Genomic DNA, 18,590 nt, shown 5'->3' on the forward strand with positions numbered 1-18,590 from the left:
AATGTGTTTCAAGTTCTACTGAAAATTAATTTAAGGCCTATCTATAAAAGCAAAGAAGTTCAGATTTTTGGCAGTTCTGGAGTTAAAATCTTGGGCTACATTTACACCATAGTGCATAAAATTTTGCTTCTTTCTTCACAAGTGGAAAAAAGTGCATACAAAGTTAAGGTTGCTCAATGTTTAAAATCTAAAATGTGACACCCACATAATCTATTGACAAGTATACAGATGTGCATCATGAAAAAAATTAACTTTTTGACAGGAACAGATATACAGTGATATTTTCAACAAATAAAGAAGAAATCTGTGCAGAATTATTGGAATTTAGGTTAGGACTCTTACAGTAAACTTGATTCCTGGCCGTGATCGAATCCCCAGCTGTTTGATTTCCAGCTTTGCAAAGAAGTAAGTTACACGAGTAGGTGTAAACATCAAGTATATATTAGTGTCTTCTTTGGGGCGGATTTTGAGCTCCCAACTACTAGTTAGGCGTTCTTCTGATCCAAATATACTTTGCAGCTATAAAAAAAAAAATGCAGATACTAGAAATGAGTAACTACAGTGGAAAAAAAAAATACTAAAAAAGACTTATTTCACTAACAACCCCAAATTAGCTTCATCAAAATCTGGATTAACTGAAATGATGGTGGCAGTTATTTAAGGTTGCAATACTTAAAAGAAAATATTAGATTCAAGATACTTTATATTCTCAGTGAGCACACCAGTGCTTCTCAGTTTAGATCACAGAACTTCTTTCTTTCAGTCCCCAATACCGCGTGTAAGGCTGAACTTAAGTAGCGTTACATTAATTCTCTCAGCTAAAGACTTTAGTTATCAGATCTGAAGACCTGGGGACAAATTTATGAGGACTGTATAACAAAAAATCTGTAGTTAAAATAATTCCAAAGAGTAATTCAAGTTTCTCCTTCAGCCCTTTCATACACACAGTCCCTCGGAGTAAGTTTGGAATCCTTCCTGCAAGAAGGACCACTGAAGGATTGCTCCAACAGGTAGTGAGTTTGTTGTGCTAGGGCAGTTTGAAGAGGTGTAAAGGGAGCTCCAGTTTGATGCAGCCTTGTTACAGTTTCAGCTCTCCCTAAGGTCTCCAGGGTAGCTCTGCTACCACGTTCATCTGGGTAGTCTCAGAGTAAATACATAGCTTGCTAGTCCCTGATTTTTTTTTGCTGTTGTTTGTTTTACAAAGGAACGAGCACTTCAGGGCAAAGACAGCAAGCTACAGACACAAGATCCAGAGACAAAACACCTGTTTGGTTAAAGCATCAAGTCTGTAAGGAGCCACAATTTAGCTGTGAAGACATTGATTTTAGGAAAATAAATAAATAGCACTTTGAGTTGATTGAGCTCAAAATAAAGTTCTCAAAATATCTTGAAAGAAATTATGTATAGATACAGTTACAGGAACACTGTTCTGAGAAAGCACCAAAAGGTTAGGGAGATACATCAGCAAGGAACTTCCTAGAACTCTCCAAATATTCTAACCCAAAGTGCTGGCTTATCGATAAGGACAATTTCTAAAACAAGTCTAACCAGAAGTTTATCCTACAGAAATGCGAACCATAAGCTTTCGGTTGAGCTGGGAGATTGATCACATCTTTTAAAAGAATTGAGAGTAGTTTAACCAGCCCCTTCACAAGTTTCAGCATAGCTGGACACCAGTATCCTAATACTCCTTTCAGTAAAAGAGCCATTTGCTCCTTTGGCTCAATCAATTAGTTGCGTATGATAGTCACTCAGGAAGAAGAACAGGCACACCAGACAAGTTCGAGCTCTTTAATTAAGGAATCATGTCTCAGCTGCATTAAGTATTAAACTACTTAGCAGGTTCAAGCATTCTTGAGAAAAACTATGTGCAGGGGGAACAATAATATGTAATTACTGACTCTAGCTAGAAAAAAAAAAAGTCTTTCACAGTTTCCAATTTATTTTGAGTGTTAACTCTTTTACAGTCCTGTGACACTGCTTGGCTTGACATTTCAGAGCATGTCTGACTCCTCTCTGATAAGGATAGTCAACCCAAGACAAAGATGAGCAAGGTCCTCCATCCTGGTGCCAAGATCAAACAGAACACCAGCAGAACAGGAAATACTGTTCCATTTTTGATCACCACCACCTTCAGTCAAGCAGGCAATGCCACGAATAGCTACGTCAACAACCTGGTCAAGAGTACTGACAGAATTTACTACCTGTCTCAGGGACATCCTTGACCTGAAAAACAGAGTCTGAGGAGGATAACTCATAATTCATAAAATTGTCCTTTTGTGCTGGCACAACCTTGCATGAGAAGTGAAATTGTACACAGATTCAGTGTACATCCTCTAATATACAGACATGGGACACAGGTTGGCAGATTGAACATGACCACCACACAGGACCAAAAGAGCAATCAAAATCCTTATCAGTGCAGTACAAGACCATATGATGACCAAAACTATCTCATTGTAAAGATAGCCAGAAAATTACAAAGATTTCTCCATCTTAACTCTTAACAGATGATTACTGGGTGAAATTCCACCCAAAGGAGATAAACTATTTTCAGTTGTGCCTTTCCCCTGAGCAAGTGTATATTAAACCTTTAACCCCATTCAACTCTTTTGGACTGAAAACAGACTAGTGAGCTGCTATTCTAAAGTAGCAATTCCAGAATTCACTTTCTGTGATGAAATTTGTAGAGATCCTCTACAACTTGATTTCTAATCTAGCTTAGAGCAAGAATCAGTAATCTTGCTGAGCAAGCACTACAAATGAGACAAGTTTTGACATTTTTATTACAAATGTATCCTAATAGATATCAGAAATGCTAAAGAGAAATTCTCTTTGCAGTTACCTGAAAGCAGTCCTGATCCTGGCCTCTTATCACCAGTCTTAAATGTTGTGTCACAGATGGAGAGTTATTTCTTAGAGTTAACTTCTGCTGGCTGAAAAAAACATGAATTCAGTTATACTTTGCAGCAAATATAAATTAACTATATGTATTTATTTATGGGAGCAATGTAAATGGGACAGTTGAAGTCATTTCATAAACAACATGACCTCCTGGTACAAAAGGATGTATCAGCTAGAAAGGTACTTCTATATTCTCAGACTTAGACTTTACAGCATTATACATCATTACACATTGGTCCTCACAGAGCAGAAAAATATGTGTATATATATATACATGTGTATATATATACACATATTTCGAGAGGCAGGAGACCTTTTCTCCATTAACACTAGTGACAGGACTGCGGGAACGGGGTTAAGCTGAGGCAGGGGAAATTTAGGCTGGACGTCAGGAGGGGGTTCTTCACAGAGAGGGTGGTTGCACACTGGAACAGGCTCCCCAGGGAAGTGGTCACTGCACCGAGCCTGTCTGAATTTAAGAAGAGATTGGACTGTGCACTTAGGCACATGGTCTGAACTTTTGGGTAGACCTGTGCGGTGTCAAGAGTTGGACTTGATGATCCTTAAGGGTCCCTTCCAACTCAGGATATTCTATGATTCTATATATAAATAGTTTTTCTGAAGTGTAAGTATTGTAGATAGCAACTTGAACTATCAAAGATCACAGCAGTTGTGCCAGTACCAGAATTCCTTTAAGAAATAAAAAATGAAAATCATTTTAAGACAGAAACGTTATTAGATTATCCAGAACCACTCAGTTATGCAAAAGCAGACTTGTAACCAGCACAACCCAGATTCATTGGAACAGTGGCAGAAAACTAGATTAAGGATAATGTTTCCTTTTCATGTGTTCTTCAATAGGATTGTACCACAGAAAGTTATGGCCACCTGGCACCATGAGGTTGATCAAAAAGGATTTTTTTTTTTCCCTATTATGCCCTGGCATTGACCAGGCTTCCAAGTACTCAGATCCTTCTTCAGAGGTAGGAAGCCTCTCCTGCAAGAGAAGCTAGTGCCTTTTTTGCTTTAGTGAGTCAAAAACCAATCAACATAATGATCTGACAAGCCCCAAAGCTAGTAAAAACAAGAGGAAGGATCATGCAGTTAGAGCAAACATGAGGGAGAAAGACCAAAGCCTCTCCTCAGTTTTCAGCAGGAGACACTGTTTTGTATTCTACTGAAACAAAAAATTTAAGAAGTTCAGCTTCCTAATAGTTTTCGTGAGTCAAAACTAATCAGGATGAACAAAAAATAAAGTTGAGAAAATCATTCTGAAACACAAAACAACAAAATACTATTTTAAAAATCCACTATCTTGACAAAAAAAAAAAAAAAAAATCTATCAGAAGTGGTTCTATGGATCACTTTAAAATAGTAACTGGTAAGATCCCAGGGAAGCAGTGGAGTCACCATCCCTGGGGGTATTTAAGGAAAGGTTGGACGTGGTGCTTAGGGACATGGCTTAGTGGGTGACAGTGGTAGTAGGGCAATAGTTGGACCAGATGATCTTGGTGGTCTTTTCCAACCTTAATGATTTTGATTCCTTGAGAAGTTCAGTATCAGTATGAAAGTGCATTAGTCCCCAAAGTAATACTTCGCAGAAGTCTAGAGATTTGCAAAACTTGCAATCTTGACACACAAAAGAAGCAATAAAGTATATCTCAAAAATTATGAGAAGTTTTACTGAATCTTGGAGTAGTGAAACTGGAATCTTGAAACTACATAAAAATTCAGACAAGAATTAGTCTGAAGGATAAATAATCATGGTTAGGGATGCAATAGATTCTCCATCACTAGTAGTTTTAATATCAAAACACAATCAAATTCAAATAAATTACTTGAGGGAAGTTCAACAGACTGTGCTATTCAGATGGTCAAATTAGATTACCAGACTGGATTCTTCTAGACTTAATGGTGATGAATTCAAGACAAACAGATCTATTTCTAGCAAGAGAAAGTCATCATAAGAACCGATAGAATTTTTCCATATTATCTGGAAAATATTTTCTATTACATTTCTACTTACATGACACACAAAACTTACAGAATCAGGTATTATTTAAACAAGAACTAATGTTTCTTTGTTCAAGAGCCTTTAAACAAGATCACGATTAGTTTCCAAAAAATTATTGTCCAAAAATAAGATTTGTAACATACTGCTTCTCTCACTTGTGTACAAACAACTTAGCTTATCACCTGTGGATTATTATGTGAACAGGAACAGTACAGAAGTTGTGCTGTAAACAGCATGATATTCTATATTATATTACACTTACGTATTTTAAGCTTTACTTACACTGATCCTCCAAGCTTTACTCCTCCCCAGGCAATGAACTGCTTGTTGGAGAGAATGGGTGGGATGTCCGAGCAGCTGGCAGCTGTAGACGCGGGTCTATTTTCCACCTCACCTTTCATCACCACTTCATACTGAGGCCCAGATGGCAGAACAAGGATTTTCAGAACACTTTAAAAAAAAATTAGTTTTTAAGTCAATCACAGAACAAGATTAGCTGGTGAAAATAAAACATAACTGAAAAAAAAATACTATAGATAGGCCTTTTTAAACTACCTTCTTGAGGAGAAAATGTACTTTTATTTTACTAAGTATGGCAGAGTTTTAAGTATGACAGAACTTAAATCCTTCAGGCTACAGGCATGTGTGCTGCACATACCCCATACTGTCTTCTGAAGTGTTTCATCTGGGCATGGCTCAGTCAAGTGTTTCAAAGACAACAACTAAAGAAAATATTTTTTGCCCATGTTGATTTCTGATTATTTTGACAGACTAATCTTGGAAAGAAACCATTAAGTCTGGTTGTCCCTATGTACAATAAAGAAATGCCTTTTGTAATGCTTGTAAAGCTTCAGTGAAGTTTCACAAGTGCAATATACCCAGGAGTTTCAAAATTTCATAGCGTTTTAAACCACAAAAATGAAGGTCCTCTCTTCAGTTTGTTTCCTGGGACACTGTGCCTACGGATAGGGCGAGCTTCTCATGACAGAGCCTCTATGCAACAGGACACAAGTACAGTGTGGATGACTACTGCCTTCTTCAGATAAAGCTTAGAAACAGATGAATAAGAGCATCAAGGGTACAGATTTAAATAATGAATTAGAAAGAAATGGGATAACACTGAATAGGAAATTTGGACCAAACTATCAAACAAAACTGGGAGGCAAAGCTAAAACAAAAAAAGAAAGCAGAAGAACAAGGAAAGCCAAAGTGCCACCTAAGTAATGAAGACAGAAAACCAGCAGAGAAATAAAATAAAAAAAAACAACTGAAGTATATAGGGACAGAAGTAAAGATTGAAATTACCTAACCAATGATACAGGGAACAAGAAACAAACATTCAGAAAAGCTAAAAGAGGAAAAAAGACATTAGAGGGGAAAAAAAAAAAAAAAAAAAAAGGCAGAGGGCAGTAAGGATACCAAGCTTACAAGGAACAGGCTGAAGTACTTGCTATAGCATAGACCCACTTAAAGACAGGAATGAAACTCAGGAACTTCTGTCTAGCTGTCCTTGAATTCCTATGATGCCTACTGACAGTCCTGTATCCCACCAGTAGGGAAGAGGAATTCTCATTACTGCTTTAGATAGTTTATTAGTCATTTGGCAGCATTTGCAAGTGAACTTAAAAGGTTCTAACCCTGCTGAGCACCTAGAGGCTGTAAAGCAAAGCAGTTATGCACAAGGCCACAGGAAGCACAGATGAATCACTTTGCATGCCTATCCATTAGGATCATACTGTCATTAGCACAGAACTCAGCTTTTAATTTAAACCACTGGGTATGCCCAATTAAGCTAGATAGTGAAGCCGAACACATTTTGGACAGATTCTTTTGTCTATTCTTGCTCTGTTATAGAGGAAGTTTTATTATAAATTATACTTATTATTAGTATATACTTTATACCACTTACTATACCATATATACACTATACTGTTATTTATACTAAACTAGTATATATTAAACTATTTTTAAACTATATTTATTATAACCTATATAAACTATTTATATGTAAGTGTAATTATTCATATATTTTCCATTGGTAAGTTGAACACACACAATAGTATTATACGGGATTTATGTAGTAAGCTCTGTTCAGTTATAGCATCCAAAATTAATACTTTTCATGATCTCTGCTTCAGGTTTTCAGTTGTAGAACAGATAAAGTATTTCCCTTGTCTCAACTAGATGAAGGAAAGGGAAGGTACTGAAGGGGTTGCAGAAGCTGAGTATTTTAAAACTCTGCTGTAATTTAGAAGCAAGAACCACAGAAGGACTTGAGGGAATTACTGGTTTCTGTTTTCTTTTTAAAACAATAAACATGTTTCAAGATAGCTGCTGATTTGTGACAGGAAAAATTGCCTACACATTAAGCTATGCACAGCAAATGAGGCAGGGAATCTATTGAACAGGCGATCCTTAGCAAAAATCTAGTCATGAATGGGGAACCAAGAAAGCAACACAAGTCAATTCTTCTCCACAGTGTCCCCTGTTGGGGACACACATCTGTTCACAACCATAAGGTTGAAAATTACTGTTTAAAATATGCAGCATAAAATCAGTTATGTTACCTTTGTATAGACGTTACGGTTTTTGGAAAAAACATCACAGTCACTTCTCGTTCTTCTTCAGGAAGAAGGAAGAGATCACCAGGTTCAACAGCAAAGCAGCTGTCTTGATTTGATGTCTGAAGGTGAATGGGGGGACAAAGGGGAAAGGTTAATTAATTTAAGGGCAGCAAATACTTCTAGAACATATAATGCAATCTGGCTGTCCCTCTGCCACACACGTAGTTCAGATAACTTACATACACCTGACAGCTTCAGAACTTTTTCACATTATCTCACACAAACTAAGTTCTTCCAACAGTTGGACAGCATAAATATCTCTAGCAGAAGACATCAATTGTGCATACAACAGTAAAAGAGCCACGAGGCGATTTAAAGAACTGAGTAGTAACTACAACATGGCAATGATACACTACTAGCTAAGTAACAGCACTAGCCTCAACATAGGGTACCAACTCTTAATATCACATTAACATAAGTTTTGTAGCACTACTCACGCATCCTATCTCCGTGGCCCCTGTTCAAAGAAATTTTGTGCTCACAGCCTTCTTTGTTTTATACATATACATTATGTATGTAAATTGTAAAATAGGACCCGACTGCTCCTTTTTTTTTGACCTCAAAGTACTATTTTCAAATGTGTCATTATCCTTCAGTCTGGGACTATACTCTCCAGGGATTTTCAGGCAAATTATAGTCAGGTGAGAAGAACATATATACCTGGAAAGAACTCAGCTTCATACCTAACTTGGCAAACTGTCCATAGCAAACTAATGCAGCTTCATTAAAAAAAACAAAAACAAAAACAAAAAACATTTACCAATGCTAATATTCCTATTTGTTCTAAAGGAACTTTACTTCACAAGCTAATTAACATCAGCTGTGTAGTGCAGTATTCACTACTTCTACATGTGTTATAAGTCTGTTAAAATCTATTCATTAAGATACAGGAAAAGTATATTTGTTAAAACAAACATAACCAAAGCTGAAATTCTCATCTGGTTTTTCTCATCAAAACAAAATTCTCATCCGTTTTTTCCAATTGTACAAATTAATCTGTTATCATTCATTCTCTTTATGTCAACTTATAAACCAGTTAAGCTAGGATATCAAGGCTTAATTATTTTTTTCCAAATACAGCTTTAATGGCACAAAACACATGATTTCAAGATGGAGAAGCCAGCCTACCTTAACTTTCAAATATACACCAATGTTTCCAGCATTTTTCAATGGCAGCTGCTGTTTGGCTGTTGAACCCACAGTAGTAGACAGATGTATTGTCTGGAAAAAGGAAAAGTGTATATGTATGTATGTGTACACATACAGAAATAAATATAGAAATATAATCTGTATTATAAAAACAAACATATTACTAGAAGAAGCAAATTATTCTTAGAATATACTTTGTAAATACATGCAAACCTGTAAGTCCTTTGGAGCATGTATCCTCGCTGTTCCAGCTCTTGCTCGAAGAGGAATGCTTTTAATCACACCGGTAGGTCCTGGACTATCCAATTCCACATCAACTCTTGCCAAGAATTCATCCGCTGGACCCAAGGGATCTAGGAACAAGTCCGTGAATCACAAAACTCAAGCAAGTTTGCTAGCAGCAGAGGCCATTCCTATGGACGTGTTGATCAGTAGCTGAACTGAGTGAGACACCTTACCCTTAAATGGACATTGATGTAAACTCTCCCTATCACAAACCTGCAGGTAAAATCTCACAGGATCTTATTTAAGATTTTTACCTTTCTGCCAAATATGGCTGAAATTTTGTAAAGCAAACCAAAAAGCATACTAGCTAAACTAGCTGATATACTACTGCTTAGAGGAAGCTGGGGGGAAAAAAAAAGTTTTTTTTTTTTCTTCAAATTTCTCATCTGTATTATAGCATTTTCTTAAGCTATTATTTAATTCCTTCAGCAAAAGAAGTGGGAATTTCACACATTTTGAAGTAGATAATCACTTTATACCGCCTGATATGGAAGTATAAGTACCCTTGTTAACATCTAAAAGATTAAGACATAGAGGTACGTACCTTCAGGTCCTAAAATTAAACATGATACTCAAAACATTAGGACACAAACCAAAGACTGTTTCATTTCAAATTTGCAGCCTGTTTCTACAATTTTAACATGTACATACCTTAAAAGTCAAATTTGTTTTAGTTAAAAATGAAAATCAGATTACTATACCTGAACAAGAAATTTGTTTCTTAGGTGCATGGAACAGAACCCAAACAGTTAAAGCTTCAGGATCCTGAAAAAGAAATTGGTAGACTCATCTCATGGATGAGACAGAGATTCTGAAGAGAAATGTAAAGAAACTTGTAGCAATAAAACACTACTCAAATAGGTAGGCTCTGTAAAAATCATTACTGTTAATCCAGATGTTCAGAACTCATTTCAGACAGTAACAGTGAGAATCAGTCAACTCAAACCACTTACTTGTCCATCATAACTTGCATGGATCACATGATTTACAACTGATGGAGCTGATATCTGAGAAACCGTATCCATTTGGAGTGACTGCTCACTAGGAGGATTAACTGGTTCCTTGGAAAACGTGAAGCAACGCCAAGCTACTGCATTCTGTCCACAAAATAAAGTTTTTAATGTATTAAAACTCTTATTGTCACTAACAAGAATACTGACAGAGCTGAGAAATGTAAGGCTATTTCTAAATAGTAAAACTAGCCTGCTAAAATAATTAAAGATTAATTATTTTAATCTGTAGTTTCAGTTGGTATACTACAGTCCAGAAAACATTCTAAAAATAGTCAGAAACCCTTCTGCAGTAAAAGGAGACAATGGTTAGTGGAAGGCTTTGAGAAGTTTGGCTATGCAAGGCCAAACCTGACCCAGTCACTGAGGCAATGATCCAACCTTAACGTAAGGCCAGTCCTTCCCCTGCTGTCCCCACGTAAGGGAACAAGACAGCACAGAAAGCAGCCAGTATAGCCACCAACACAGAACCTGCATTGCCACAGAGACGCAAAGGGGAGCATGTTGTAGCCTACAATGCAGGGCATTCCTGCCAAGTGGGAGAGAGCAGGCAGAGTCCCACTCCCACTCCGGCAGAGAAACACAGAACTTGCTCAGCTTGCTGTGAAGCAAAGCTGCTTGTTTCAGTCATTAGCTGTTTGAACAGCACGTGCCACTTCAACAGTTCATACATCTTCTCTGAAGGAAGGTTTAGGCAACACAATTCTTTTGCTGTCTGCTGCTCTACTGACTCTGGCAACACAGGGACAGGCTGTGTCTGCACTCATTTACAGAAGGGAGGAAAAAAAAAAAAGGTTTGACTTCTTCCAGAAGCACTTTTGCTGGTACCGTTACAGCTGAACCAGATTATCACCCTGCAAGAGTTATTTCCTTACTAACTTTAGACTCTTTGGGATTTTTACATCTAGTGTCAAGGGCATATTTCCTACTTACATATAAAATGTAAATAGGGTTCCAAAAAGGGTTCCCCCAAAAAGGGTTTTATTAAAATTCAGTATCGCAAGAAGTTAACTTTCACATACAAGATGCTTGCTGTACTTACTGCATTAATAATCAGTCTAATTGGCACAAAAGCATGGGTTTTGTTGGTAAGTTTTAGTGGAAGAGCCTTCCAACTGCCAGAAGTCAAGTCACCAAAATCCAGATAATCTTGTTCTCCTGTTTCCACCTGGTTTTAAGGCAAAGCAGAAATTATAAGGAAGGAAAAGTGCCAAATGCACCAGCATACAAAAGCAGCAGGATGCTACATACGTTATGTTAACTGTAATATTTTTAGCTAGTTAAACTTCAGGAAAATAAAGAGGGGTTAATTTTGTTTGTATAAAAATACTTTGTGCTGTGATCTGTAGCAAAACACAGCTTTTATTTGGTACATTTCACCATGTCAATAATGTAACAAGGTATGTAGAGGTATAGTATGGTTTACTTTTAATTTAAAAATGGAGCAAGTTTGAATGAAGAACATGGACAATGATGGATTTTGTCAAACTACTTACAAAAGTTACATTGAAAGTTAAATTCAGATTTACAGAAGTATGAAAATACTGTATCTATTCATATATATTCAGCTAGAGTATCATTAGAACTTGTTGAAAATGTTTAGTTAGGCCAAGTAGGTTAACAGTTCAGCATAAGATGAAAAAATTTGCTAGCTGTGATTAATATACGGATGATTTGACTTTTGTCAGCAAGGTCACAGACAACCACATAGTTTGCTGAGACACTTCCAAAAGTAGCATCATGCACACTTCTGCCTGACCAGACTTTTTTTTTTTTTTATGGTAAGACAAAAGATATATTCCATATACCTATTTACTTTTAATTATGAACTAGTCTGAAAGAAAAGATTCTCTACAGCCATAAATAAACCAAAAGGAATAACTAACCACAACAAAACCCACTTCATGTAATTAAAAAATGAAAAAATGAAACTTACAGCTGGAATGCTTTTCGCTATGTTTTAATGCTAAATGATGTCCAACATAGTCGGTAATATATGCTGAGAAAGCATTAGATGTTAAAGACCTCATCCATTCTTTTAATAATGGAAAAAGTAGTATCGTTTTATTATTTTCAGTCAGTTATATAAGAATTCTTCATGTTCAGCTAGGTGCTCTTCCATAATTAAAACTTCCTAAGTAGTTATAAGTTTCTAAAAAATATTCTTTTATATTCCCTACCCATCCCTAACATCAGAAATTTTAGGTTCCTTTGAGGAACAACTTCACATTCCTATTCTTTGTCACAGCCATTAAGCTATTCATAAAATTATAATTAAAAAACACAACTGGCTACTTACTTCTAAATGAGGATTTTCAGCAACTGCTGTCAGAACTACCCTACTTGCCAAAGCTTCTGCCTGAACGATTGTCTCAGCATCTGCAGAAACTGGCCAAGATGAAACACTGAGAATACACTGAAAGATCCCCGCGTGACAAGGTAAGAAAAGTATTTTCAGGTCATCAGTAGAATGGGGTCCTATGATTGCTTTGTTCTTGAACACAAGACATTGATATTTCGCAGGATCCATCTGAAAAACAAAATCTGTGTCAATTTCAACAAGCCTTTTGCTGGAGGACAGCTTCTTTCAAAATACTATATTCATCTGGCACCACTGCTCAGCACAAACATCTTGTACGTCTTTTTGTTCAACATTAATTCTTGCATCATCATAATTATGCCCCACTTCCATCTCACTTAACTGTAGGCATTTGTTTTAGAAGTTAGATAAGTCAGCCAGAAAGTTGCTGGGATTTCTTTCCAGCATCTGCTGGAAGATTTGCGTTGGGATTATAGTATTTATTATATTTGAAAGTGAATTTATAAGTAGAGTCCTGATTTTGAAAAAAAATCACCAGCAAAATAACTAACTGACACCAATTTTACTTGGTGCTTTTGTCCAAAGATGGGAGGAAGAAGCGTGAGGGAAGATTAAGGGAAAGGTTGATAGGATGGAGATCAGCAGTAAATCCTAGTACAGATGTCTTAAAGTTTCTGTTGAACATATTCATATATAATTTGCAAGCAGGAGTGACACTCTGCAAGTCATACTCTGTGCATCTTCAAGGTAACCTGACTAAAAAAAAAAATAATTACATTGTGGAGCAAACAAGTTAAATACATATATTTCTTCATACAAGCAATTGAGATGTGAATGTCATTCAGTAATTTCATGAAAAAAAAATCATCTGGTACAAGAGAATCTGAGGTTTGAATAGTTGCTTAAGAGCCTTGTGATACTGAGCAACTGTGAAAATGTTAAAAAAAAAAAATTTCTATATACATCTACACATGCACAAAAACAGACTTGTGGATTAGTGATTTTGTTTGTTTTTGTTTTAAGAGGAAATATACAAAGGAAATGACAACAAAACAGAAGTCATTCTCCTGGAAGAAAAACATGTGCTACACCTGCTAGAAAATAAACATAACAAGAAATATGTTATGGATCCATATGTACAAGATGCTTATACGTTACAGCTTCTAACTCCCATAAAATGAATTATTGTCTGGTATCTCTTAGTAAAAAGGACCAGTAAACAAGAAGCAGATTCAAAAAAAAAGTCAAAAAAGCTGTACTGCATAGAATCTACAACTGAACTGAACTATGGATGTCCCTAAACAATTTCAAAAGATTAGCAAGATAGAGAACAGTCCGCTAAGAGCTATGGGCAGAAGTAACACCTAGCTCCTAAGTTCCCACATGTCCAGTTGTCAGAAGCACAAAGCATACTATGCTTGTCCTGTTGCCATATTCTCCACTGCAAAGAGTATTCATCAGTGGAGGAAACAGTACTGGTAGACTTTTAATCTAAGTCACTTGCATGCTCTCGAGATCTTTTCTGTCTGAAACTATTACTGTGCCAACACAAGTACATGGAAAAGTCCAAGATGTCCAATTTATGGCCTACAAGATACATAAAACCCACAGCCATCTAGCTCGAAGCCTGCTCCAAATCTTCCTTATTCTGTCACACGAGATTCAGAGATTGAGAAAAATGGGAGCAAACTCCAAAAACAGTTTTAGAAACATCCCTACAGAGGACAGTTGCTACATTTCTAGGGATAACTTCTTTTCCACACAAAGATGGGAACGAATGAGTAGGAAGCTAAAACTCACCACAATTCACATGCGCAAAACAATTTTAAAGTCAACCCCACCATGTTGCATTTACCCCTGCTATTCCTACTCAGTAGAATAAATCAGGTGGCCTCTGCCTGAAAGAGGGCACCACTGCTTTTGTCTACCTTAACTATAAAACAGAAAGAACTTATAATTCTCTAATTTTACCGTATGACATCTCATAAGGTTACAGTGTTATGCTTATAATTCTATTAAAAAAAAAAAAAAAAAAAAAACTCTTACCTTTTCCCCATTTACTGAAATACTGAGTATTCCAATGCTGACCTGCAGCCACCGTTCAGTTGGATTAAAGATGCTAAGAGCAGTCTGTGAGGCAATTCCCACACAACAGGCATTAGGGAACTTCAGCTCTTCTGGTACTTTTACATGTCCTTCGGAAGAAAGTACGCTCCTGTTAGGTCCAAGTATCCACAAGCAAATCAGCACTCAGGCTGTCACCACATCAATTTGTAAACCCATTTGCCAAATGCTTCCTTGTATGAAGGAAACATTCGACTCCTACAGTTTATATCAGAATGTTTTCCACCAGCCTGATAGCCACGATTTTAATCAGACATTTCTTCTTCACATGTAACTTGGAATTCAAGTATCACATACGAAAATACTTAAAGAAATAAGACATCCCATGCAGTCTCTAACCCACAAGGTATGTACACACACACACCCCTTGTATAAAACACTCAGTTTTCACAGTTTAATCAGTAGTAGCCCAAATGACAAAAATACAAGCATCAATATCACAACCTCTTTAGGACATTTAATGTGACCAAAAAAGACTTTTCTTCCTCTACTAAAGTAGAACTGCTACCTAAAAAGCTGTTTAGGCAACCTTTTGCTACAGAAAACACTGAGAATTCCTAGCGTAGATTTTTGCTGTGGAAATACTGCCATCAAAAGTAACCTCCAAATTGACAAGAAATCCTAATTCAAATACTTTATTCCCAGGAGGTCCTTACTTCTACAATATTCAAAATAACTCTTTCAGACGAAATGCAACATTATAATGACAACAAAATGAAGTAAGAGTTCTGTGGCATGCCAAAGATCAATTATCCACAAACCCACTAATAGGTACTCATGTCTAATGAAAAAAATTGACTTCTCAGTTAGGAAGGCACATGTACAACTTTACCTGGAGTAAAATTTTAGGTACTTGAACAATAGCCTAAGGCCACAAATTATTATTAATCCTCCAAACCAGAAAATTCAAACACAAACATGAAGGTGAAAACATGAACTAAGACTAACATCACTGGAATTTAATTACAAGTTCAAAAAGTCAAATTTGCCAAAAAAATCCTGTCTACACTGCACAGATATTCAGAGAAGTTCAAAAGCAAGTACAAGAAGTCAGCAATTAAAGATGAGTAATAAATCACCTACAGACTATTACAAATACAAACCTTCAACCCCACTAGCTTGTCATTTCATCTCAAAGAATTAACTAGAAAAAAAAAATCAGAAAAAACAACTAAATAGATCAGATTAAAAAAAAATCTCTTAAGTGAAATATTTTACATTGCTTTGATTTAGAGGTAAGTTAAGATACAGAGAAACAGCATGAAGTACAGAAGGAGATTGGCAGCTTTTCTTTCCCCTTTCATAACTAGAAAAAAGCCTAAACTCTCCACTTTCCTCTTGGGATTTTTCAGCTTAGCTGGCTGTTAATACAAAGTTGAGTTAGAGATAAATGCCTTCTACTTTCCAGCTAAAACACAACTGAATTTCCAGAGCATGATTTGTCTTCCCTAACTGCAACTAGGATTTGTCTTCCTTATGAGATCAAAGAAAGTGCTAGATCCTTTAAACAGTTGTAAAAATATGGCATGTTGAAATCTAGCCTCTTAAGACTACGAAAAATACCTTTTAAGACCATTAGAAGGGCTATAAACATTGAATTTAGAAAACATAAGTAGAAAAATAATTTAAAAAAAACTAGCAATACCATTTTAAAAAGTATCAAAAGGTGCATAAACAATAGTTGTGGTTACACTTAATATACTGCCGCATTAATTTTATTTACTAGTCTTTGCATAATAATTTTAGCCATTCTTGTCCAAAGCTATGTTTTCAGCATACTTTTTAAAAGCCTTACCAAGACCAGGTGACATCGAAAAGTCCCACTCTTTTCTACTAGTTCCAAGAGGTTGTCCAGCAAATGATTTTAGGTTTAAGATATTCTTGTTCCAGGAAGCAGAATGTGGGTTACAAAGCGAAGCTGCACCCAAAGAGCCAGGACCAAGATTTGAACCCAAAGGAATTCCTACTGGAACTGGATTCTCCATATGTCCTGCTGGGAGAGTAGAGCAAGGAAGCCCTGCTGGAAGGCCAAAACCTGCAGAGCTGCAGCCATGAAACTGAGACAGAACTGTACTTCCAGTAGATGGCATATTTCCCAGATGCTGTTGTACAAATGGGGTCGTTGCAAGAGAACGTCCTGTAAGCAACGTGGGAACAGAAGAAATTGCTTGGCTTTCAGAGGTAGTGACATGGGGTTTAAAGCTTGAAATAGGAATATACTGTTCTCCAGATGAGTTTTGATTTAATGGAATATAAGTTCTTAGGCCAGGAAACATAGGTAATACATTTAAGGATGGTAATCCTTGTCTCTGTGCTGTGTTTGTAGGATCCTGCCACGCTTCTGCATCAACATTAACAGAAAGTGGCTCAAAGCTGCAAAATTTACTTGACAAAGCTGATTTAACAGGGTCTAACTCTTTATGATTTGCTGCTACATTTGAAGAAATAGATGCAAGCGGCTTTTCATTCTTTGGTAAACCTTCAGTGGACGGTTCCTGGCCCTGTACTTCATGTTTTCTTTTAATAGCTGCAAGATCGTTTTCTTCTGATTTTTCATCAACATTAAACAGCACTCCTTTTCGGTTTCTTTGGCACAAGTAGTCTTCTACATTTTCGTTGGCATGTTCCTGTGAAGGTGTTGGGCTGGCTCGAATTATCGTTGTACTAAGTTCACTTGCATTTTCACTCTAGTAAACAAATGGAATATACAATATTATTAGAAATATTATAAATTCTAGAAAAGTAAGTAGGGTTTATGAGACAGACACTAATACCGGTGTTGTATCCAACATAAGCAATTAAGTTTGTCAAGTCTTGTCTGGAGTTTTGTTTTTATAACATCTGTGGCTCTTCAGTTGAAAAAGTTTCCACAGGGATGGATGCTATCAGAGAGGTTTTTGGCTTTTATTTGTGTTTAAATTCCATCCACATTTATACACAGTTTGGAGCAGGGGTGGCATAACAAAGATTCCAGATTTGAAGGAACCAATTGACTGAGATAATAGAATACTAATCATCTTAATCAGCATAAGACCGCAAGTCTGAACAGAAGTATCACTCTTAGAGTACACTCTTTGCTAAAGCACTAAGAGCAGTCAGAATGATTGTCAGAGATAAATGGTGCCTTCGGTCCCGAAATCATTTAAGTTAAATTAAGTTAAAACAGTAGTTAATAAACATTTCTCAGGGGGTGGGGTAAGAAAAGTATTCTTCCCAACAGCTGAAGCTGAGCAGAAAGGGAGCTTCAGGGGTGACAAAAGCAGATATAGATGCTGCAAACCACTACCAGAATGCTGCATTGTGTTCCAAAAACAGAATGACTCAATAAGCAATACAGAAAAATGCAAGGAGAAAACCCACAAACTTTTTTCTTCTTAGGTTAGTAGTTCTTTGAATGTTTGATTATGTTTACATTCACTAGGGTTTGTAATTAATCAAAATCTAGCTCAGAATTTAAATTTCTAAAAACTCAGGAGTGGGTGAGAGAAGAGGGAGAAGCAGAATACCTTCTCCCTATGCACAGTATGTACTAAGCTGTTCTGAAACCCTTAAGGCTTTTCTAATGAACTGTTAAAATTTATTTTCACCATTTAAGAGTTCGTTTTGGGAGGTGGGTGTTTTTTAAGAAAGGGAATCAATGCATAATTACAGATCAAGATCTTCTTACCCAGCGTGTCTGTGGATCATGCGTTACAGCTGTGTTTTTAAGTGTACTGTCAGATGTGGAGACATATGTTAATCTGCTCATGCTCGGGCTTGAATAAACTGACTGAGGTAGTGTATTCTCCTTGCAAGGAGATTTTGGATAATGTGATGTGCAAGTAAAATCAGCTTCAGACCTGAAAAACAAATTCAAAGTACATTGGTATTACAATACATTTCTGATGATACACCCGATGAATGCTATATAATATGGCTAGACTATTTTAAAATCAATCTACTTCATCATTCTGCTTACTACAGTCAATAGAAGTGAAAAAATCAGCTATTAAATAATCTTTACAAGGTCTGGCTTGATGTAAATGAAGCTCGTTTTCACTAAATATAAGTTCATAAGACAAAGCATCAGAGATCCACAGCTGCACTCAGATGCTAAGGTCATAGAAAAAACACTGTAAGTTATTAAAAGAAATAAGTATACTTCTATCCAATTAGATCAA

General features: G+C 36.4%; 1 protein-coding gene across 1 annotated transcript in view; it reads right to left on the reverse strand.

Moving 5' to 3' along the window:
- The window catches only part of CEP192 (centrosomal protein 192), a 63,146-nt gene that overhangs the window by 25,128 nt on the left and 19,428 nt on the right, over positions 1 to 18,590 (reverse strand). The window contains exons 17-29 of the mRNA XM_084281510.1: positions 18,098 to 18,269; positions 16,226 to 17,117; positions 14,353 to 14,501; positions 12,286 to 12,516; positions 11,029 to 11,154; positions 9,930 to 10,073; positions 9,678 to 9,741; positions 8,905 to 9,044; positions 8,671 to 8,763; positions 7,486 to 7,601; positions 5,201 to 5,368; positions 2,846 to 2,936; positions 343 to 519 (exon numbers count right to left, since the gene is read on the reverse strand). Of these exons, the coding sequence (XP_084137636.1) occupies positions 343 to 519; positions 2,846 to 2,936; positions 5,201 to 5,368; positions 7,486 to 7,601; positions 8,671 to 8,763; positions 8,905 to 9,044; positions 9,678 to 9,741; positions 9,930 to 10,073; positions 11,029 to 11,154; positions 12,286 to 12,516; positions 14,353 to 14,501; positions 16,226 to 17,117; positions 18,098 to 18,269 (2,563 nt within the window). The remainder of the gene's footprint in view (positions 1 to 342; positions 520 to 2,845; positions 2,937 to 5,200; positions 5,369 to 7,485; positions 7,602 to 8,670; positions 8,764 to 8,904; positions 9,045 to 9,677; positions 9,742 to 9,929; positions 10,074 to 11,028; positions 11,155 to 12,285; positions 12,517 to 14,352; positions 14,502 to 16,225; positions 17,118 to 18,097; positions 18,270 to 18,590) is intronic.

This window comes from Netta rufina (assembly GCF_964035555.1).
Source record: "Netta rufina genome assembly, chromosome: 2".
NCBI lineage: Eukaryota > Metazoa > Chordata > Aves > Anseriformes > Anatidae > Netta > Netta rufina.